The sequence below is a fragment of the Triticum aestivum genome, chromosome 1B (assembly GCF_018294505.1).
Source record: "Triticum aestivum cultivar Chinese Spring chromosome 1B, IWGSC CS RefSeq v2.1, whole genome shotgun sequence".
Lineage (NCBI taxonomy): Eukaryota > Viridiplantae > Streptophyta > Magnoliopsida > Poales > Poaceae > Triticum > Triticum aestivum.
In genome coordinates, this window is record NC_057795.1 from 656996938 (window position 1) to 657020577 (window position 23640).

Sequence of the window (23640 nt, forward strand, 5' to 3'; positions counted from 1 at the left end):
GACCAAAACAGGAAGACTGAACCGTTTGCATTACTCTGTTTCCCTAGGAAAATCGACGAAGTAAGGATGTAACGTACTACAAAGATGTGACCAAGTACAGTTCACGAAGGAATAGATCGACAGCTATAGGTTTAACAGCAGTCAGCCTTGTTCTGGACTCCTGATCAGTATGACAATAGTGCAACATAACACACGCCTAGCACCGAACTGACACAATCCGGCGAGTGAAGCGCATGGATATCCAGTCCCGCATTTCCATGGACCTCCATAACAACCGTATAAGGAAGCTCCGGAAGACGGCTTTTCCAAAAAGGTTTGCTACTTAGTTTCATGGGCTGAACAAAAGCACATTAGGCCTAAAGCCAACTGGCACCTCTTCACCATCGAAAGTGTTTCTTCTACTTCTACAGCGAGTCAAACCACGAATCAAAGTCAGCCGATACATTTGAGGAGCCCGAAGGTGGAGGCGCGTCGGCATTTGAGATGTTCTGTTGCTCCTGTACAGGTGTAGCTTCTTTCTGGTCGCTCAGGCAGAACGGGGTGTCTCCAAGCAAATCATCCACCGAATCATCGATAGATGTTACATCAATCTGCTTGGCATATCTGAAGTCAATGTTGCTTTTGGAGTCAAAAGTTGGGCGAGAAGATAAACTTGATGCAGCAGAACCATCATTCTGGACAGACAAGGATGTCTCTGAAAGCAAGGCATCTAGATCATCATCAACAGGAGAAAGTGCCCGCGATTTGGACGCGGTGCTGCTAGACGTGACTTTCTCATTTGACTCGGTGATCTTCATGCCTACCAAAGCAGAACCACTTCCAAACGACTCGTCTAAGTTGGAGCTGGAAAGGTGAGTTCCATCGAGTGAATTAAGAAGCATATCGAGCTCTTCCTCTGGAGCAACCATCCCAAGCTTCGACTGTTCTCTGTGGCCTGCATTTGGAACAGTGTCTGTGATTCCTTTGTACTCCCTTCGTCCCGAAATTTTTGTCTTAAATTTGTCTAAATATGGATGTATCAAGTCATGTTTTAATATTAGGTACATCCGTGTCATGTTTTAGTATTAGGTACATTCGTATCTAGACAAATCTAAGACAAGAATTTTGAGACGGACAGAGTAGCTTTTATCTTCCTCAGTGTCTGAATGTACAAGTCCGGGACTGATGTTAGATGATGCTGTAACTTCTTCTGTGAAGCATTCTAACTGATGATGTGTTTTCATTTGGTCATCTGAATGAATGTTGCTGGCATTGTCATGACTAACTGCATCTTTCCCAGGCTTTATGTCCTTGAAGTTATGTTGAACCAAGCTGCCTTTAGCATCAGTCTCCAATGTTGTGTCAGGATAATTGACAATAACCCCCTTTGTTGGCAAATCCTTGATCATATGGCCCCCGCAATAGGAGAAGTCAGATGAACAGAAGGATATCAAATCAAGCTGAACAGATTTGAAAGAGGATTAAGCATACAAGCATGTTAACAAAAATGATCTTCATATCACCAACTCAATATCTATAAATTAGGCACATATGAGTCACGGCCCCTGAAATTAGAACCTTACTAGAAGGGCAGTGCGTGCTTTGCTGTGCTGTTTATGTTCTTGAGGTTGTACATGTTTTTTTTAGAAAAGGAGGATGACCCCCGGCCTCTGCATCTGGGCGATGTATACGGCCACTTTATTAATTATTCTCACAAGACCTTACAAAGTCATACAACAGTAAGACTAAAGCCGCCGTCTAAGCAACAAACTATCGCTACACCTATCCAATTGATGAAGGGGCGCAGATAGCCTGGGCCTAATACTAAATAGACATCGCAGCCAAGCCTAACTTCTAAGACCCGAGACCCCAACCTAGCCACTTGCTGGGTCTGGGGCACACACTGGTCCGGCGTGCTCTCAAAGGCCGCCGCCGCCAACTGCCACCGCTCCATCTTCAGAACTGTACTGATGCATCAACCTTGCTCGGTCCAGCTATCATCGATGCCACCACGGCGCCCAATGGCACCTCCTCCCTGCGCGCAAACAGCTGAACACGTCGCAGTCGCCACTGATACACCTCAGCGCCATGCTGCCAAGTACCACCAGCCGACACAGCTTGAAGCCCTTGGAGGATCTGTCGTGCGTAGCACCTGCCGACCAGGCATGACCAAGTGTAGCACCTGTCGGTCAGGCATGACTTGACATCTCCACCGAAGCTCCGTGCAAGACGAAGCCACTCCACCTCCCCCCTCTGACTTCTAGCGCTGCTCCACAAAATGATGCTCCCAAGAGAGGAACGACACCGCAGTGCTGCCATCGTCCGGTCTGGAAACACCAGATCCTAGGGTTTCCCCCGGGGCAATACGAGTGGGTTGACGGTAGTCACATGACGATGCCTTCATCAAGGTAACGACGTGGAACGCCGCCATCGCCCGCCGTCGGCTCGGTTTTCATCGGTAACTACGTCTTCCCGACTCGCAGCTGGTGCCAGATGGCGGATCCCGAGATCCGAACACCCAGCCTCAGGCCGACCACCTCTGACGGAAGAGATGACCACCAATGCCGGCTGCACTGGTCAGAACAGATCTAAACGGAGGTGCTGCCGACGAAACCACCAGGCCCTCCACGCCGCCGTCGCCGATCTGAAGGCAGCATGCACACCACCACAGCCAAGCCGGCCGCCGCCGACCGCAGCCACCGCCGCCGCCCGAAGGGCCATCCGCAGCGCCCGCAGCCCTGGCCTCGGCCGCGCCAAGCCGTCACCGTCCGAGGACGGGCCGACCTCCCACCGTCTGCAGCCATCCGCCGCGTCGCAGATCCTAGATCGGTCGTGCCACCACATGCCTTGGGGTCCGCCTCACCCCGAAGACGCGCGAGAGAGGAGATCCCCCGCCACCGCCGTCGGCCCCCGGGCTTAGCCCGGCGGCGTCTTCTGGCGGTGGCGGAGGGAGAGGAGGAGGGAGTTGGCAGCGGTGGCGGCTAGGTTTATGGCCGCCCGAGTCGCCCTAGGGGGAGGACGACGCGGGGGAGTTTCCGCCACGAGTAAAAGCGTTGGGCCGAGCACTCACATGTTTTATTTTTACATGATCATTTTCTTTAAATTGTGAAGACTATTTAAGTGCTAGTTGGTTTGGTGTGTGGGGAAAACAATGGAGTGTGTTCTTTTTATCAGAGATGCTGCACCTAAGGATAGACTTTACGGAATCATGGTTACAAATGGATGTGTTAATTATGCTTGGAGATTAGCGAAAGAGTGGCCCAACGGTGAAAATCTGGTAAGTGATTGGTGGGAGAGTGTTTGGTATGACTAATCCGTGGCAAATTGTCCACAATGGATCTTTTTTATTATGGTGTTTGGGTGGGGTTTTTTGATCGTGTGATTGAAGGGCGTCTTTTAATTAATACAAATACGTGAGTAAGCTACATATATTGTTGGCCGTGTCTAATATGCCGGTGCTAAGAACGTTATACGTGTCATAGGCGACACTTCCCATTTGTCAATAAAGGCCCACACCATCCAGACTTACCAAGGGACCCATTCATCGAGAGATTCCACTGCGAAGCCTGGGTCAACGACCTAATCCATCGTGTATCAATTCTAAATTGAAGACCTTAGTTAAATGAGGGGCTTTAAAACTAGGAAGCTTAAAAGTTAGAGATTTCATTGCCACAACTATTGAAAATATTGAAAAAGGACATTATTTTTTGAGAATGTTAGTATTTGATAAGAATATCAAAATGCATTGGAATTTGGTCAGTGTATATGGGGATGCTCAGAAGGAAGGGAAAGCTAGTTTCCTAGCTGAATTGGCAAGATTATATCATGATAATCCTCTGCCTTGCTTGGTTGGGGGAGATTTTAACATTATTAGAAATGGGAAGGAGAAAAACAAACCTATGCTTAATGAACAATGGTCCTTTATGTTTAATGCTATTATTGAGCAAGCAGGGTTAAGGGAGCTTCCTTTGAATGGAAGGCAGTACACCTGGGCTAATAATCAGGAGGACCCTACTTTTGAGAAACTGGATAGAGTTTTGATGTGCCCAGCTTGGGAGGAAAAATACCCATTAACCATATTGCAAGCCTTTGCTAGAGAGATATCTGATCATACCCCCTTGTTCCTGGATACAGGGGAGACTCATGATCACAAATACATTTTTAGATATGAAAATGCTTGGATACTGAGAGAGGGTTTTAGAGAGCTGGTGTATAACACCTGGAATGGAAGATACTTTGGGGACATTTTGGATAGATGGCAATCAAGGTTGAGAAACCTTAGGAAAAAAACTAAAGGCTGGAACAGAAATATGGATGCTTGGTACAGAAAAATAAAAATGGAAATATTAAAAGAATTGGATGATTTAGATAAGAGAGCTGAGATTATGGGTTTAGGTGTGAAGGATAGGGATGATCAGAAAAGGTTGAGAGCACAATTGAAAAAAGTAATGTTGCAAGAAGAGGTGAAGTGGTTGCAAAGATATAAAGATTCAGAGATTAAGGATGGAGACAGAAATACTAGATATTATCATGCCAAGGTGAATGGGAGGAGAAGGAAAAACAAGATTGTTTCCCTGGAACAGGAAGAAGGGATTATAGAGGGAGATGAGAATTTAATGGAATATATTACTAAATTCTATAAAGAATTATTTGGACATCCTGAAGAATCTAGTATTTCGTTGAAGGAGATGGAGATGAATAAAATTAATGGGCAAGAGAAAGAGGAGCTTTTGGCTCCTTTCTCCCTAAATGAAATCCATCAGGTGGTCTTTGGGATGAAAAGAAACAAAAGCCCTGGCCCTGATGGGTTCCCTGCTGATTTTTACCAAGATTTTTGGGAAGTGGTTAAGTGGGATCTGAAATCCTTGGTAGAAGGGTTTGCAAAAGGAGAGATTAATATTGCCAGACTTAATTATGGCATAACTACTCTTGTCCCTAAAACTAATGATGCTAAACAAATTCAGAAGTTCAGGCCTATTTGCCTGTTGAATGTCAGTTTCAAAATCATTACTAAAATTCTGATGAATAGATTGGCCAAATGTGTGGCCCCTGTGATTTCCAGAACCCAAACTGCCTTTATTAAGGGCAGGTACATTATGGAGGGGATTGTGATCCTGCATGAGGACCTGAACTCCTTTCATAAAAACAAAGAAGATGCCCTGGTTTTTAAAGTGGATTTTGAGAAAGCTTATGATAAAATCAAATGGCCTTTTGTGATACAGATGCTGAAAATGAAAGGATTCCCTGATAAATGGTGTGACTGGGTGATGGAAACTATGAGAGGAGGACATGTAGGAATCAAAGTAAATGATGAACTTGGCCCGTATTTTATAACCTTTAAAGGATTGAGGCAGGGAGATGCTATGTCCCCTTTACTGTTTGACATAGCTGCTGATGCCCTGGCTTTTATAATGAGTAATGCCCTGGATCATGATTTGGTTAAGGGTGTGCTGAATGGCAATGGAGAAAAAGGGGGTTAATATGTTACAATATGCGGATGATACTATCTTCTTGATCAAGGATGAGGTGGAAAGTGTTAAAAATCTTAAACTTATACTTGGGGCTTTTGAGCAGATGTCTGGGCTCAAAATAAATTTTCATAAAAGAGAATTGCTGTTATTTGGCAAAGCTAGAGAAAAGCAATCGACCTATCAGGATATCCTAACATGTAAGATGGGAGACTTGCCCATTAGGTACCTGGGGATGCCTGTTTTTGAGAACAGAGTTGGGAACTCACACTGGGGATGTGTGACGAATAAAATTGAGAAAAGGTGTGGATGTTGGCAGGGGAAGCTACTGGGCTCTATTGCAGGAAGAATTACCTTGGTGCAAGCCTGCTTGACTAACATGCCTTTGTTCATGATGTCCTTCTATGCTGTGCCTAGAGGGATGATAAAGAAAGCTGATTTCTTTAGATCCAGATTGGTATGGCAAGAAGATGAGAATGCAAAAAAATACCATCTAGTGAATTGGAAAGAGTGTTGTCGACCTAAAGACATGGGGGGTTTAGGGATACTGAATTTAGAGATTATGAATATTTCACTTCTAGCAAAATGGTTTTGGAAAATGGAAAATGAAAAAGGTCTGTGGCAGGATATTTTGGATGGAAAATATAGAAAAGGGAGATGTTTAGCTTTAGTAAGCAAGAAGCCTGGGGATTCCCAATTTTGGGCTAGCTTGTTGAAGATCAAGGAAATATTCTATAAATTTGTTAAGAAAAAAGTGGGGGATGGGAGGAATACTAGGTTCTGGGAAGATACCTGGGTGGATGATAAACCTTTGAGGGAGGCTTACCCTAGGCTGTATGATATATGCTTTCACCACAACATTACTGTGGAAGAGGCTATACAGAAAGGGTGGTGTGGGTTCAAATTTAGAAGAACCTTGCATGGGGAAACTTTAGGGCTTTGGAACTGTTTGAAAAATAGATGTGAGGAAATTCAATTACAGGGAGGGGCAGACCAAGTTCTCTGGACTCTAACTGCAGATCATAAATTTTCTGTGGGGTCCTTATATAGGAAATTGATAGCAGTTGGGATGAACTTCCCACTGAAATACTTATGGAAGACAAAGTTGCCTGCGAAACTTAAAGTGTTTCTTTGGTTAGTTAATAAAAAAAGTATATTAACTAGGGATGTGCTGCTTAGAAAAGGCTGGAAGGGTGGGAAAGGGTGTGTGCTGTGTGGGAAAGATGAATCAATTGACCATTTGTTCTTTTCCTGCTCCACTGCTTCACTGTTGTGGGGTTTGGTCAGATGTGTGTGTGGATTTAAAACTGTCCCATCAAATGTAAGGGACTGTTTTGGAGATTGGATTAGGAAATTTAATAAAGAGGAAAAAAATTGGTTCTGGTGGGGATTGCAGCCCTGCTTTGGGCAATTTGGAAAAGCAGGAATGCAATTGTCTTTGAAAACAAAAGGATAAATGATCCTTTGTATATTGTCAAACTGTTATGCAGGTGGTTAACTGACTGGTCCGTCCCGCAGATAAAGAAGTCGTCAAGAAAAACACTGGAGCTGGGAGCAAGGGTACTAGAACAGGCAGCAAATGAGGTGTTCACTGCCCAGCAAGGATGGAAGATCAATGTGGCAAGGCTGGAATGAAGATTCTCTTGCGATGGTGAACTTGATGTTTGTTGCTCCTGCTGACAGAACCCTTGTGTCCTTTTGCTTATTTTGCTCTAGTTGTAATGATGATTTGGCAGTTTGAACTTAGGGGTTATCTTGAACTCAGGTTGTAAGAAACATGGCTGGCCCTGCTACTAGGGATACCTGGTGGTTTTGGCAGCTCTGTTTTTTCTGTTCTTTTCTTTTCCGTTTTATCTCGCCTGTAGAACTCAGTGGTTTTCAGTAATGAAAATCGAAAGGGGCAAAGCCCTTCTTTGATTAAAAAAACAACCCCAAGGATTGTCTGAGTCAAAATCAAGACACTAAAATTGTATACCTCAAATGAATGGGTCAGCTCCAAAATTAGGTAGCATAGTGTATTAAAAAAAGACGAGTTCTATTGTGATTTGGGTCGTGGAGATCCCAACGGAAAGCACCTTGCTCTCCATCAACGAGTGATCTTCAAAAGAAGAAGTTTTGGGAACGGAATCGATCCATCTAATCCTGATGGATCAATGCATGCTGCACTCCATTTGTCCTGTTCCTGATCTGATTAAACAAATAGATATTCTAATCAACTTTTGTTGTTGATTCGGCATGCATCAATTTGGAGCACGGAGATCTCAGGAACATGATCAACGCACGGACCGAAGGCACCACAACGTCGCTTCGATGTGAGTGATTTCAACTCCAACGGTTGCATCGTCGAGGACACATGAACCGCCATGGCGTAGTTCTTCCTCAGAGACACTCCTCGACGGTCGATGCTGTTGTATTCTAGTCCGTACAACAGCATGCAAGGCGCGGCGGCAGCGCTACTGCCGCCCGACCTTAGAGCATCTTCACTCGTTGGCCCCCCCATGAGGCAAATTTTCAGCTCCCTGAGGTGCGCCGGCAGATATTTTGTGCTGGGGGTGAGATTGTTCACAGCCGTGCCTCCACCCACGTCTCATCCAGCGGACGCGTGGCAGCAGAAGCAGGCTCGGCCGTGCCCGGAGGCGTGTGGGTTGTTGGAAATAACCCGTGGCGAGCCCGGCGTGTGGTGCGCGCGAGCGCATGCAGTGGACGCGCCGGACTCGGGCCAGGGCAAGGTTGGGTGCGTGCGTGCGTGCCCAAGTGTAGGCGTGCGTGTGTGCGTGTGTCAGCGCGTGTGTGCGCTGGGTAGCTAGCGAGGGATCAGGAGGAGTGGACCGCGTCGGGTGCGTGTGTGGCCGCGGCGACCGCGTGCATGCGCGATCGGAGTGTGCCAGCCGGTGCGCGCGGGATGTGGCGAGTGGCAAGTGGGAGCGTGCGTGCGCGGCCCGGCATGTCGGAGCTCGCGGGTATAAAGTCCCCTCCCTCCCTGTGTAATCGCTGAGGCAATCGAGTTCGAGCTCGAGGTGAAAAACAGAAAAACCCGTACGTGCAGGGGGGGGGGCGTTCGAGCGCCGACAAATCTTCTGTGTTCTTCTTCCTCCCCTCCTGTCGTGTCTCCGGTGATCGCCGTCGAGTGCCGCAGGCCTTGGCACCAACATTTGGTATCAGAGCGACATGTGAGGGAGCTCGTCGGCGGTGATGGCGCTGGTTCCATACGGCGGAGGGAGCGCGGGCGGTTCGGTGTCCATGGGGATGCCGATGCTCGCGCCGGACGGCTACACCGTGTGGGATATCAAGGCACAGTCGATCCTTATTGCCCACACGCTGTGGGAGGCGGTGGCGCCGGTGAACAACGCGGCGGTCAACGCGAAGAAGTGCAAGGCGGCGAGGGCGCTGCTCCTGTCGGGGCTGCCGGAGGACGTCTTGCTGCAGGTGGCGGCGAAGCCCACGGCGAGGGAGGTATGGGACTCCCTCAAAGTACGCTTCGTCGGCGCCGAACGGGTGCGCGCGGCGAGGAGGGCGACGTTACGCGGCGAGCTAGACGGGCTAAAGATGGAGGACGGCGAGTCCCTGGACGTCTACGCCGGCAGGTTGGCGGGGATGACGGCAAGGTTCACGAGCCTGGGGGAGACGCTGGGCGACACCGAGCTGGTGAAGAAGCTCATGGATACGGTGCCGGACCGTCTCTTCCCAGTCGTCGCCGGAATCAAGCAATCTTGCGTGCTGGAGGAGCTCACCTATGACGAGGTGCTCAGGCGGCTGCGCGCATTCGACGAGCATGTGCGGCGCCGCGGGCAGAGCAGCGGCGAGCGCCCGGACGGCCAGCTCCTGTACACGGCGGCGCCTAGAGGGAGCTCGGGACGACGACGACGACGCGCGCAGCGTGGCGACGCGGGACGGCGGCAACAGGCGTGGCCGCTGCTACAAGTGTGGCGAGCGCGGCCATTGCGATTGCCCGGAGATGCGGAAGGCGCCGGCGGCGGAGCAGGCGCTGCGGGCGGACGCCGGAGTCGAGGACGACGGACTCCTCTAGGCCACGGCTTAGGGGGAGTGTGTTGGAAATAACCTGTGGCGAGCCCGGCGTGTGGTGCGCGCGAGCGCGTGCGGTGGACGCGTCGGACTCGGGCCAGGGCAAGGTTGGGTGTGTGCGTGCGTGCCCAAGTGTAGGCGTGCGTGTGTGCGTGTGTCAGCGCGTGTGTGCGCTGGGTAGCTAGCGAGGGATCAGGAGGAGTGGACCGTGTCGGGTGCGTGCGTGGCCGCGGCGATCGCGTGCATGCGCGATCGGAGGGCGCGAGCCGGTGCGCGCGGGATGTGGCGAGTGGCAAGTGGGAGCGTGCGTGCGCGGCTCGGCATGTCGGAGCTCGCGGGTATAAAGTCCCCTCCCTCCCTGTGTAATCGCTGAGGCAATCGAGTTCGAGCTCGAGGTGAAAAACAGAAAAACCCGTACGTGTAGGGAGGGGGGGGGGGCGTTCGAGCGCCGACAAATCTTCTGTGTTCTTCTTCCTCCCCTCCGGTCGTGTCTCCGGTGATCGCCGTCGAGTGCCGCAGGCCTTGGAACCAACATTCGGTATCAGAGCGACAGGTGAGGGAGCTCGTCGGCGGTGATGGCGCTGGTTCCACACGGCGGAGGGAGTGCGGGCGGTTCGGTGTCCATGGGGATGCCGATGCTCGCGCCGGACGGCTACACCGTGTGGGCTATCAAGGCACAGTCGATCCTTGATGCCCACGCGCTGTGGGAGGCGGTGGCGCCGGTGAACAACGCGGCGGTCAACGCGAAGAAGTGCAAGGCGGCGAGGGCGCTGCTCCTGTCGGGGCTGCCGGAGGACGTCTTGCTGCAGGTGGCGGCGTAGCCCACGGCGAGGGATGTATGGGACTCCCTCAAAGTATGCTTCGTCGGCGCCGAACAGGTGCGCGCGGCGAGGAGGGCGATGTTACGCGGCGAGCTGGACCGGCTGAAGACGGAGGACGGCGAGTCCCTGGACGTCTACGCCGACAGGTTGGCGGGGATGACGGCGAGGTTCACGAGCCTGGGGGAGACGCTGGGCGACACCGAGCTGGTGAAGAAGCTCATGGATACGGTGCCGGACCCTCTCTTCCCAGTCGTCGCCGGAATCAAGCAATTCTGCGTGCTGGAGGAGCTCACCTACGACGAGGTGCTCGGGCGGCTGCGTGCATTCGACGAGCATGTGCGGCGCCGCGGGCAGAGCAGCGGCGAGCGCCCGGACGGCCAGCTCCTGTACACGGCGGCGCAGTGGCGGGCGCGGGAGCGGCGCCAAAGGGGAGCTCGGGACGACGACGACGACGCGCGCAGCGTGGCGACGCGGGACGGCGGTAACAGGCGTGGCCACTGCTACAAGTGCGGCGAGCGCGGCCATTTCAAGCGCGATTGCCCGGATATGCGGAAGGCGCCGGCGGCGGAGCAGGCGCTGCCGGCGGACACCGGAGTCGAGGACGACGGACTCCTCTAGGCCACGGCTTAGGGGGATTGTGTTGGAAATAACCCGTGGCGAGCCCGGCATGTGGTGCGCGCGAGAGCGTGCGGTGGACGCGCCGGACTCGGGCCAGGGCAAGGTTGGGTGCGTGCGTGCCCAAGTGTAGGCGTGCGCGTGTGCGTGTGTCAGCGCGTGTGTGCGCTGGGTAGCTAGCGAGGGATCAGGAGGAGTGGACCGCGTCGGGTGCGTGCGTGGCCGCGGCGATCGCGTGCATGCGCGATCAGAGTGCGCGAGCCGGTGTGCGCGGGATGTGGCGAGTGGCAAGTGGGAGCGTGCGTGCGCGGCCCGGCATGTCGGAGCTCGCGGGTATAAAGTCCCCTCCCTCCCTATGTAATCGCTGAGGCAATCGAGTTCGAGCTCGAGGTGAAAAACAGAAAAACCCGTACGTGCAGGGGGGGGGCGTTCGAGCGCCGACAAATCTTCTGTGTTCTTCTTCCTCCCCTCCGGTCGTGTCTCCGGTGATCGCCGTCGAGTGCCGCAGGCCTTGGCACCAACATTTGGTATCAGAGCGACAGGTGAGGGAGCTCGTCGGCGGTGATGGCGCTGGTTCCACACGGCGAAGGGAGTGCGGGCAGTTCGGTGTCCATGGGGATGCCGATGCTCGCGCCGGACGGCTACACCGTGTGGGCTATCAAGGCACAGTCGATCCTTGATGCCCACATGCTGTGGGTGGCGGTGGCGCCGGTGAACAACGCGGCGGTCAACGCGAAGAAGTGCAGGGCGGCGAGGGCGCTGCTCCTGTCGGGGCTGCCGGAGGACGTCTTGCTGCAGGTGGCGGCGAAGCCCACGACGAGGGAGGTATGGGACTCCCTCAAAGTACGCTTCGTCGGCGCCAAACGGGTGCGTGCGGCGAGGAGGGCGACGTTACGCGGCGAGCTGGACCGGCTGAAGATGGAGGACGGCGAGTCCCTGGACGTCTACGTCGGCAGGTTGGCGGGGATGATGGCGAGGTTCATGAGCCCGAGGGAGACGCTGGGCGACACCGAGCTGGTGAAGAAGCTTATGGATACGGTGCTGGACCGTCTCTTCCCAGTCGTCGCCGGAATCGAGCAATTCTGCGTGTTGGAGGAGCTCACCTACGACGAGGTGCTCGGGCGACTACGCGCATTCGACGAGCATGTGCAGCGCCGCGGGCAGAGCAGCGGCGAGCGCCCGGACGGCCAGCTCCTGTACACGGCGGCGCAGTGGCGGGCGCGGGAGCGGCGCCAAGGGGGAGCTCGGGACGACGACGATGACGCGCGCAGCATGGCGACGCGGGACGGCGGCAACAGGCGTGGCCGCTGCTACAAGTGCGGCGAGCGCGGCCATTTCAAGCGCGATTGCCCGGAGAGGCGGAAGGCGCCGGCGGCGGAGCAGGCGCTGCTGGCCGACGCCGGAGTCGAGGACGACGGACTCCTCTAGGCCACGGCTTAGGGGGAGTGTGTTGGAAATAACCCGTGGCGAGCCCGGCGTGTGGTGCGCGCGAGAGCGTGCGGTGGACGCGCCGGACTCGGGCCAGGGCAAGGTTGGGTGCGTGCGTGCCCAAGTGTAGGCGTGCGTGTGTGCATGTGTCAGCGCGTGTGTGCGCTGGGTAGCTAGCAAGGGATCAGGAGGAGTGGACCGCGTCGGGTGCGTGCGTGGCCGCGGCGATCGCGTGCATGCGCGATCGGAGTGCGCGAGCCGGTGCGCGCGGGATCTGGCGAGTGGCAAGTGGGAGCGTGCGTGCGCGGCCCGGCATGTCGAAGCTCGCGGGTATAAAGTCCCCTCCCTCCCTGTGTAATCGCTGAGGCAATCGAGTTCGAGCTCGAGGTGAAAAACAGAAAAAACCCGTACGTGCGAGGGGGGGGGGGGCGTTCGAGCGCCGGCAAATCTTCTGTGTTCTTCTTCCTCCCCTCCGGTCGTGTCTCCGGTGATCACCGTCGAGTGCCGCAGGCCTTGGCACGAACATGGGTCGTTGCTTCCCGACGACGACTCCGGCTGCTTCCTGACGACGACGCCGCCGCCAACGGCTGCTACCCTCTGCGTGGACGACTTCTGCGTCTCGCCGGCCTTCCGCGGCCGCTTCCGCCACGACGTCCCGCAGCTCGCGCATCCGCCACGCCGGGCGACGAGGAGGAAGCAGGGCGCGCGCGTCCGCCTGGCGTCCAGGAAGCAGGGCGCGTCACCGTCCACCACGCGACGAGGCGGGGAGGAAGCAGGGCGCGGCCGGCCCGTACGCCACGCCGGCCATGCCGGACTAGGCGAGCGGCGACATGGGCGTGCTCCTGGGCTGTAGATTGACCCCAACCCGTCGGCAGCGCGGACGGGGAGCGGAGGAGGCTGCCGCGGCGAGCACGCCGTGCTGCGGGAGGTGGCCGCGTACCTCCTCGACCACGACCTCCGCGTCCATCTAGCGCTTCGTGGCTCACCACTAGTGCTGGAATTTTTGTCTATTTGGGCCTAGCTCAATAGCAGTTTCAGAAATTCCTAATAAATCCTAGAGGCCCACGCAGCCCATTAGTGCAAGGCAAAAGGTGGAACTAAAGTTTAGTCTCACATTGCTAGTTTAGAGGGAGTTGGACCTCTTTATAAGGGAGGCTCCTTCCCCACTTGTATGAGCATAAGAACAAGAGAGACATCCACGCGCGCTCCTCCTCCGCCGCCCACCTCTTCATGACGCGCCGCGCCGCGGGTTGTGGGAATGAGCCGAGCCGATGTCTAATTTTTTCCATGCACTACGGGTATACGAAAGGTCACCTAGGAGCTGAAAAGTTTTTGTGGTAGTGGATAATGAATACGAACGGCGCACCTCTTCGCGTGCTGCCTGTTCACTTCGTCTCCCTCCGTTGCTTCACCTCCCGGCGCAGCCTATTCGCGTCCCTCTCCTGTGCCTATATAAGAGAGGTCGCTCCTCTCCCGAGAGACACATCAGAAGGTCCTCTTCCTCTCGCCAGACAGTTCCAATCTCTGCGCTACTGCTGTCTTTCTCATCCCGGCTTGCGGCGTGCACCGCACATCGGGACAGTAGGACTCCGAGACCGCACCTTTTGAGTCCTGTACGAGAGAAGGGTGATAAGGTTTTTGGGGAGCGCTCAGCGCGACTACTGGCTGCTTCATCACGGACGATCCGGTCGCCGACGACTACTTCCCGGACGACGACTTCTTCCCCGACGTCCACGACCTCCTCAACGACATGGCAGGCGAGGACACCGACCCCAAGTCCAGCGCTTCTGCTGCTGCTGTGCCGTACGTGTTCTTCTCCTTTCTGTTAGAAGTCCTGCTATAGTTCTTGGCTCTAGTTTCTGCCCTACGTATGTTAGGTTCTATGTCGTATAAGCAACTTCATCTAGTGTCTGTTCTAGATGTGTTTAGCTCAAGTTCATATATGCAGACGATGTTTACCTTCTCTCTGTCAGATTGCATGACTTGCTTTTTATTTGCTATTTTAGTCATGCTTTATCTAGTATTTCTGTTAATAAAATCATTCGGTAAATTGCTCATATTTCCAACAATCCAAAAACCTTATCATAGGCAATTTACCCCGAGTGGTTTTGCTGCTTCCATGAGACCTCCTATGTTTGAGGGTATCCACTATAAGAGGTGGCGCGTGAGAGCAGTCTTATGGTTTCAGACCATGAGCTGCTATGACGCCACTCTTGGCAAACCTGAAGGAGAGCAAGATGCCCAACATGCACAAGCTTTTCAGAAAATGGATACCTTGTTTAAGGCTGCTCTCTGGAGTGTTCTTGGTGAGAACATTGTTGATGCTTATGCGTCAATTGATAATAGAAAAGATATGTGGGACGCACTCGAGGCCAAGTTTGGGGTCTCGGATGCCGGCACTGAGCTGTACATCATGGAGCAATTCTATGATTACAGGATGACTGAAGAGTGCTCCGTGGTTGAGCAGGCTCATGAGATACAGTCATTTGCTAGAGAACTTGAGCACTTCAATTGCATGCTACCGGACAAGTTTGTTGCCGGGGGTGTCATCACTAAGCTTCCTCCTTCATGGAGGAACTTTGCTACCTTACTGAAGTATAAGCGACAGGAGTTTTCCGTTCCGGATCTCATTGGTACTCTTGATGTGGAAGAAAAGGCGAGAGCAAAGGACACACGTGCTCGAGGTATTGAGGGAGGATCTAGTGCCAATCTGGTACAGAAGAAAAACTTCCAGTCCCACAAGTTCAAGAGCAAGGGAAAGCTTGATGGTAAAGCAAAGTTTGATGGGAAGAACAAGGTTGTACAACACACGAACTTCAAGAAGAAGAGTGACAAGAAGAAAGTTTCTTGTCATGTGTGTGGAGATCCTGATCATTGGGCTCCTAGTTGTCCTAATCGCTATGACAAGCGTCATCCTGGGAAAGGCAGCAAGACCGCTAAAGTTGTCATTGGAGACACTGACATGAAGGATGCTGGGTATGGTATATTTCCCACTATTCTTTCAGTATGTCATTCTCCTGATTGGTTGATTGACAGGGTGCTAATGTGCATGTATGCGGTGATATTTCCATGTTTTCGTCTTATCAGACCGCAGGGACTTCAACCGTGCTGATGGGCAACAGTTCAAGTGCTTCTGTTCGTGGTGTTGGCACGGTCGATCTGAAGTTTACTTCGGGGAAGATCGTGCGGCTGAAGAACGTGCATTATGTCCCCTCCGTCAATAAAAATCTTGTTAGCGGATCTCTTCTGTGTAGAGATGGCTACAAGCTTGTCTTTGAGTCGAATAAATTTGTAATATCCAAGTATGGAACCTTTGTTGGTAAAGGCTATGAGTCAGGAGGCCTGTTTCGTTTATCCTTATCAGACGTTTGCAATAAAGTTGTTAATCATATTTGCAACAATAGTGAATCAAATGTGTGGCATTCACGTCTTTGTCATGTTAACTTTGGTTGCATGTCGCGACTAGCGAAGTTGAACTTAATCCCTAGTTTCACCACTGTCAAGGGATCTAAGTGTCAAGTGTGTGTGCAAGCTAAGAAACCTCGTAAGTCTCACGTGACTGCGGAGACGAGAAATCTTGCACCACTAGAACTTATACATTCAGATCTATGTGAAATGAATGGTGTTTTGACAAAAGGTGGAAAGAAATATTTCATGACGTTAATTGACGACTCCACTAGATACTGCCGTGTGTATCTTCTGAAATCTAAGGATGAGGCTTTGAACTTTTTCAAGATCTATAAAGCTGAAGTGGAAAACCAACTTGATCGAAAAATCAAGAGGCTTAGGTCCGACCGTGGTGGAGAGTATTTTTCCAATGAATTTGATGCTTTTTGTGCGGAACATGGTATAATCCATGAGAGGACGCCTCCCTACTCACCTCAGTCAAATGGGGTGGCCGAAAGAAAGAACCGTACTCTAACTGATTTGGTTAACGCCATGTTAGACACATCGGGTCTCTCCAAGGCATGGTGGGGGGAGGCGATATTGACTGCATGTCATGTCCTAAACCGAGTTCCCACAAAGAACAAAGAGATAACTCCATTCGAGGAATGGGAGAAGAAAAGGTTAAAACTCTCTTATCTGCGAACATGGGGTTGTTTGGCGAAAGTCAATGTACCAATTCCAAAGAAGCGGAAGCTGGGACCAAAAACTGTGGATTGTGTTTTCCTGGGATATGCTTTTCATAGCATTGGCTATAGATTCTTGGTTGTAAAATCTGAGGTACCTGACATGCATGTCGGTACGATCATGGAGTCGAATGATGCGACTTTCTTTGAAGATATCTTTCCCATGAAGGATATGGCTACCTCATCTAATCAGGAGATGCCTAGTTCATCGAATCAGGAACCAGTTACAATTACTGAACCTGCCATTTCGATGGAACACTTTGAAAGTCTTGTGGAGGAGAACAATGAAGTTCCTACTAGGAGCAAGAGACAGAGGACTGCCAAGTCCTTTGGTGATGATTTTCTTGTGTATCTCATAGATGACACTCCCAGTTCTATTTCAGAGGCCTATGCATTTGAAGATGCTGACTACTGGAAGGAAGCGGTTCGTAGCGAGATGGATTCCATCTTGGCGAATGAAACTTGGGAGATAACTGATCGTCCTTATGGGTGCAAACCTATAGGATGCAAATGGGTATTCAAGAAGAAGCTTAGGCCTGATGGTACTATTGAAAAGTACAAGGCTCGGCTCGTGGCAAAGGGTTATACCCAAAAGGAAGGTGAAGACTTCTTTGATACTTACTCACCTGTGGCTCGACTGACCACTATTCGAGTTCTACTTTCACTAGCTGCCTCACATGGTCTTCTCGTTCATCAAATGGATGTTAAGACTGCTTTCCTAAATGGAGAGTTGGATGAGGAAATTTATATGGAACAACCAGATGGTTTGTAATAGATGGTCAGGAAGGGAAAGTGTGCAAGTTGCTGAAGTCTTTGTATGGACTCAAGCAAGCACCCAAACAGTGGCATGAGAAGTTCGAAAGAACTTTAACAGCTGCAGGCTTTGTTGTGAACGAAGCTGACAAATGTGTGTACTATCGCCATGGTGGGGGCGAGGGAGTTATGCTTTGCTTGTATGTTGATGACATACTGATTTTCGGAACAAATCTGAATGTTATTAAGGAGGTCAAGGATTTCCTATCTCGCTGTTTTGAGATGAAGGATTTAGGAGTGGCTGATGTCATTCTGAACATCAAGTTGTTGAGAGATGATGATGGTGGGATTACATTGCTTCAATCTCACTATGTGGAAAAGATCTTGAGTCGCTTTGGCTATAGTGACTGCAAGCCCTCTCCAACACCATATGATGCTAGCGTGCTGCTTCGAAAGAATCGAAGAATTGCTAGAGATCAATTGAAGTATTCTCAGATTATTGGCTCGCTTATGTACTTAGCCAGTGCTACAAGACCTGACATCTCTTTTGCTGTTAGCAAACTGAGTCGGTTTGTTTCAAAACCAGGAGATGTGCATTGGAAAGCTCTAGAGAGAGTTTTGCGTTATTTGAAAGGCACTGCGAATTATGGAATTCACTACACTGGGCACCCAAAGGTGCTTGAAGGGTATAGTGACTCAAACTGGATCTCAGATGCTGATGAGATAAAGGCCACGAGCGGATATGTATTCACTCATGGAGGTGGCGCTGTTTCTTGGAAGTCTTGCAAGCAGACCATCTTAACGAGGTCAACAATGGAAGCAGAACTCACAGCACTAGATACAGCTACGGTCGAAGCAGATTGGCTTCGTCGGCTCTTGAATGACTTGCCGGTAGTTGAGAAACCTGTACCGGGTATCCTTATGAACTGTGACAATCAAACTGTGATCACTAAAGTGAGCAGCTCAAAGGATAACATGAAGTCATCAAGACACGTTCAGAGAAGGTTAAAGTCTGTCAGAAAAATGAAAAACTCCGGAGTTATTGCATTGGATTATATCCAAACGTCTAAAAATCTGGCAGATCCTTTTACTAAGGGTCTATCACGTAATGTGATAGATAATGCATCGAGGGAGATGGGAATGAGACCCACAATATGAGTTGTTCACAGTGATAACCTATTCTTTGTGATCGGAGATCCCGTGAATTAGATGTGGAAGACAAGCTGTTGGTCAATTGAGAGGAGAGTATCCTTACTGTTAAAATACCACTCCATGAAGATGCAATACTCTCCTAATCTGCATGGCAGGTTGATGTATATCTTAATGTGTTCTAAGTGGCTTTTTGAAGCAGAGATGTTGTCCTGCAGAACATCTTTTGAAGAACGCACCTATATGAGTCTGATTGTTAAACGTCGCAATCTATGAGAGTAGGGTTCTCTCTAGTAAACTCACGAAAGGTCACGGAGTATGACGCATAAGCTCCACCCACGGGGAAGACCCACGATAGCCTCGTATCGGTCAAGGCTTTATGTGAAGCTAGATTCGCAGAAAACTTGCAGTTCAAGGCCCACTCCACTATTCAAGTTGCTTACTAGTGTAGCATAGGGTTCTAGGTGGAAGTTCAACTTAACAGTCTCCACTGCAGTACTGGTATATAAAACAGTGTTTTGGAACCAAAGGCAAATTTTGTGTGCCTCTAGGATCTGGTGGGGGATTGCTGGAATTTTTGTCTATTTGGGCCTAGCCCAATAGCAGTTTCAGAAATTCCTAATAAATCCTAGAGGCCCACGCAGCCCATTAGTGCAAGGCAAGAGGTGGAACTAAAGTTTAGTCCCACATTGCTAGTTTAGAGGGAGTTGGACCTCTTTATAAGGGAGGCTCCTTCCCCACTTGTATGAGCATAAGAACAAGAGGGACATCCACGCGCGCTCCTCCTCCGCCGCCCGCCACGCCACGCCACGCCACGCCACGCCACGCCACGCCATGCCTCGTCACGACACGCCGCGGGTTGCGGGAATGAGCCGAGCCGATGTCTAATTTTTGCCACACACTACGGGTATACGAATGGTCACCTGGGAGCTGAAAAGTTTTTGCGGTAGTGGATAATGAATACGAACGGCGCACCTCTTCGCCTGTTCACTTCGTCTCCCTCCGTTGCTTCACCTCCTGGCGCAGCCTGTTCGCGTCCCTCTCCTGTGCCTATATAAGAGAGGTCGCTCCTCTCCCGAGAGACACATCAGAAGGTCCTCTCCTCTCGCCACACAGTTCCAATCTCTGCGCTACTGCTGTCTTTCTCATCCCGGCTTGCGGCGTGCACCGCACGTTGGGACAGTAGGCCTCCGAGACCGCACCTTTTGAGTCCTGTACGGGAGAAGGGTGATAAGATTTTTGGGGAGCGCTCAGCGCGACTACTGGCTGCTTCATCACGGACGATCCGGTCGCCGACGACTACTTCCCCGACGATGACTTCTTCCCCGACGTCCATGACCTCCTCAACGACATGGCAGGCGAGGACACCGACCCCAAGTCCAGGCTTCTGCTGCTGCTGTGCCGTACGTGTTCTTCTCCTTTCTGTTAGAAGTCCTGCTACAGTTCTTGGCTCTAATTTCTGCCCTACATATGTTAGGTTCTATGTCGTATAAGCAACTTCATCTAGTGTCTGTTCTAGATGTGTTTACCTCAAGTTCATATATGCAGACGATGTTTACCTTCTCTCTGTCAGATTGCATGACTTGCTTTTATATTTCTATTTTAGTCATGCTTTATCTAGTATTTCTGTTAATAAAATCAATCGGTAAATTGCTCATATTTCCAACAACTACGACGCCGGCGAGCCTGGCCGCCGCCGCCGAGGACGGAGAGGAGGAGGAGGAGGAAGGGGGCGCTCGGCATGCCACGCCCCACGCGCCGCCCAGCCTCCTGCCCTGGCTGCCGCTGGCCGGCCCGCCCGTGGCGCCCGGCCGCCGCCAGTTGTGCCCGTGCGAGGGGCTGGTGCTGCCCATGCGTGGCTCATCGTGGCCGGGGCCGCCTGTGGCCGACGCGCTTGGGGCCTCCTCCGTCGAGTCCTTCATCACACTGGCCAAGACGGGGCGACACGAACGAGGATGACGGGTTTCGGCGTGGCTGGAGCTGCAGGAGAGAGGCCATGCACGTGGTGGGCCTGTGAGGAAGTGAGGAGAGAGGCTGACGTGTGGGGCTTTTGCTTGCAAAACAGAGTGCCAACGCTCCCAGCTGCTCCACAGCTTTCTGAGTTTGGGTTGGTACCGCCGGGCGTAAATTTTACTAAATCCGGCGCTATTTCAGGGTCTGGGGCCTGACTGGGCGAAAAAATACGTGCCGGCGATGAAAAAGGCCTCTTGGGAGGATCTTGGGGGGACGACTCGAGATGCTCTTAGTGCCAACGGCGCGTAGCACGCACCTCTGTGGCGGCTCCAGACGACTACGGCCCAAGCGCGTTGTGGCGGCGGTGATAACCGGTGAAGACGTCCCGACTCCAAGCGGCAGTGCCGCTGGTAACGGCAGCGTCCATGTGCCTGCGCAGTGCTGCTCGGCCTTTAGAACAGTGGCGACCAAAAGTAGCGGCTCAAGGCGAGACACGGCCGGCGGCGACGCCACTCCACGGCGGTGCACGGGAAACCGGCGGCAGCGGTTATCCCCAAAGGGAATTGGTAACTGCACGCACGGAAAGAAATTGGGGATTTTGTTATCCTTTGGCGATTTTGCTAATTAGCCCCTGGATCTATGATAATCCCGTATAAGTCTATGCATTTCCTGATTCAACCCATATGCTTATCAGATCTTGCGTTTTAGCCTTTCAGTTTTAGCACTTTAACAATGAAATTATTGTTATTTGCATTTAAGCCCTAGGCTTCAGGACAAATATGCATAGTAGACCATCTGGTATTGATCGATTACATAATAATTAGTTATGCATCATTTTACATCATGTAAAATGACTAAATAAGACCATAGGTCTTATTTTATTACGTGAGTAATACTGTTGCAAAGCAATATATGTTGACTCCATTATTCGAATCGAATATGGATTTTGCTTGCAAAAATTTGGAAAACAAAAGATGGTATAGTGTATGATATTGCACGACTATGTTATGTCTACACACCTTATGTCAACATATGAATAGTTGCAATTTTAATTGCCATATGTTGACTATGCTTCACAAACTGATATGAAAATTTTCAAATCTGCACACAACTTATGGATTGGTTAATCCAATGTATAACTTTGTTCACAACTGAGAGGTCTACATCACCGTGTGGCGACTACCTCCAACGTGTTTTAATTAACACAAGGTTGTGCAAAGTACCATAAGGGCGAGGTCTACACCACTTAGTAGTGATTATATTTTTGTGTTTAAAGCAAATATGAAAGCACACATATTACGGCATAATGAATAATGGCCATAAGGGTGAGGTCTACACCACTTGGTGGTGATTACCTCTATGTTTTCTACAAATATGATGTACACCATGTTATGGTGATTATCTATTTGTAGAAAGTCATATTATGGGTCATTTAGGCTTTTCCTAGACCTTTATGTGGATTTAGCATATCATAGTAACGAAATAACTTTCCGTTTGGAGCTATGATGTCTGCATTATTGGTGACTACCTTCATGATGTTTTCCCAAATACTTGGCAACTTCATAGCATTTATTATTGGTTGTGACCGTTCAATCACATACTCCATCTGGAGTGGAATCAAAGGCATTGTTGGCGACTGAGGGAGTCCTGGATTAAGGGGTCCTCGGACAGCCGGACTATATACTCTGGCCGGACTGTTGGACTATGAAGATACAAGATAGAAGACTTCGTCCCGTGTCCGGGTGGGACCCTCTTTTGCGTGGAAGGCAAGCTTGGCGATTCGGATATATAGATTCCCTTCTCTGCAACCGACCTGATGTAACCCTAACCCCCTCCGGTGTCTATATAAACCGGAGGGTTTAGTCCGTAGGACAAGAACAATCATAATCATAGGCTAGCTTCTAGGGTTAGCCTCCTCGATCGCGTGGTAGATCAACTCTTGTAATACTCATATCATCAAGATCAATCAAGCATGAAGTAGGGTATTACCTCCATAGAGAGGGCCTGAACCTGGGTAAACATTGTGTCCCCCACCTCCTATGACCATTAGCCTTAGACGCACAGTTCGGGACCCCCTACCCGAGATCCGCCGGTTTTTACACCGACATTGGTGCTTTCACTGAGAGTTCCACTGTGACGTTGAAGATAAGGTTGATGGACCGCCTTGTTATCAAGGACAACATCATCTCCGGGGGAGCCCTGGCCTCGGGCCAAACCCTCCGGTTGGGCGGTTTCGTCATGACCGCCCGCACGGCTGTCGATCCCATGATGACCTCTTGGTTCATCGAGAATCGCCTCCGCGTCCGCTTGGAACTTGCTGAGAAGATGGATCCGACGGAGCTATCGTCTTTGAATGAGCTTTTAGATTGCATCGCCGCCCCGGGAGTCGCTACAGACTACGACCAGATTGGGCTTAAACCCGGTCAAAGGGAGATTAATTCCCTCCGGTCACCCATAAGATAGCGGTGGTGGAGGAGCAAAGCGATAACTCTCCTTCCATACTGAGGACGGACTATGTCCGGATTACCGAGCTCACCGAGCCAGATACCCGTTTGCGGGAAGACGTGCCCCAAGTCCCGGACTTACCAGACTGTGGGTCCGAAAAGTTGGGTAACATCCCGGAAGCCGGATTGTTAAATTCGGAAACCCTTCAAGCTCTGGGTCTCAGACCGGGTCAGGATTCGGACTTAATCCGCCAGCCCGCCCAGATGCAAGCGATCTTTCCCATATCAAACAACAACCCCAAGAGACAGTACATCACTTTTGGGCCAGATTCCTCCTTGTAGTGAACAAGGTTAAGGACTATCGCGAGGAAGACGCAATCTCGTTCTTTTGCAGAAATTGCACGGACAAGGGAATTCTAAATGCCATAAGACGCCGTCACATATCACACTTTGCTGACTTGGCAGCCATAGTACAAAAGTACTACGCGATGGAAATTGCCTGGAAAACCCAGGCATCATTTTGGGACCCACTGGCTCTCACTAAACCCCTTGTCCGAACAAAAAGGGTGTACCCTTGTCGGTCACTCGATCCAATTATGAAGAAGCCGAAGCCCACCACAGGGCGCGAAACTGTATTGGAGGGATGGCTCAATTGGCCATGGACAATTCACACCACACCGGATACCGCACCAACACATAGCCTTAGAGCATGTTGGATACTTCGGCAGGTGGCCAAGAGCGGCGAGGATCTCCTCATCAATAATCCCACAGAGCATCATCCCGCAGAAAACAACAATACAATGTTGACAATCTTTGAGACTTTCGCCTCGAATAACAGGCGTAAGCGAACACTCCGCAGCATTGTCGAAGTCTGTAA

At 51.2% G+C, this 23640-nt stretch overlaps 1 protein-coding gene across 1 annotated transcript; it reads right to left on the reverse strand.

The window, feature by feature from the left end:
* Positions 1 to 404: 404 nt before the first annotated feature.
* LOC123081738 (uncharacterized) lies at positions 405 to 1388 on the reverse strand. The gene is made up of 2 exons (XM_044504277.1): positions 1116 to 1388; positions 405 to 968 (listed from the first exon to the last, which is right to left on the reverse strand). Exons 1-2 carry the CDS (start codon positions 1386 to 1388, stop codon positions 405 to 407), a joined length of 837 nt encoding a protein of 278 aa, XP_044360212.1.
* Positions 1389 to 23640: the final 22252 nt, after the last annotated feature.

What these genes read in the sequence shown, in the direction of transcription:
- LOC123081738 (XM_044504277.1), bottom strand. Translation starts at nt 1,388, where the DNA reads ATGATCAAGGATTTGCCAACAAAGGGGGTTATTGTCAATTATCCTGAC. An exon ending in AGGAAGATAAAAGCTACTCT is followed by an intron (nt 969 to 1,115) that starts GTCCGTCTCAAA and finishes GGACGAAGGGAG; the next exon opens with TACAAAGGAATCACAGACAC.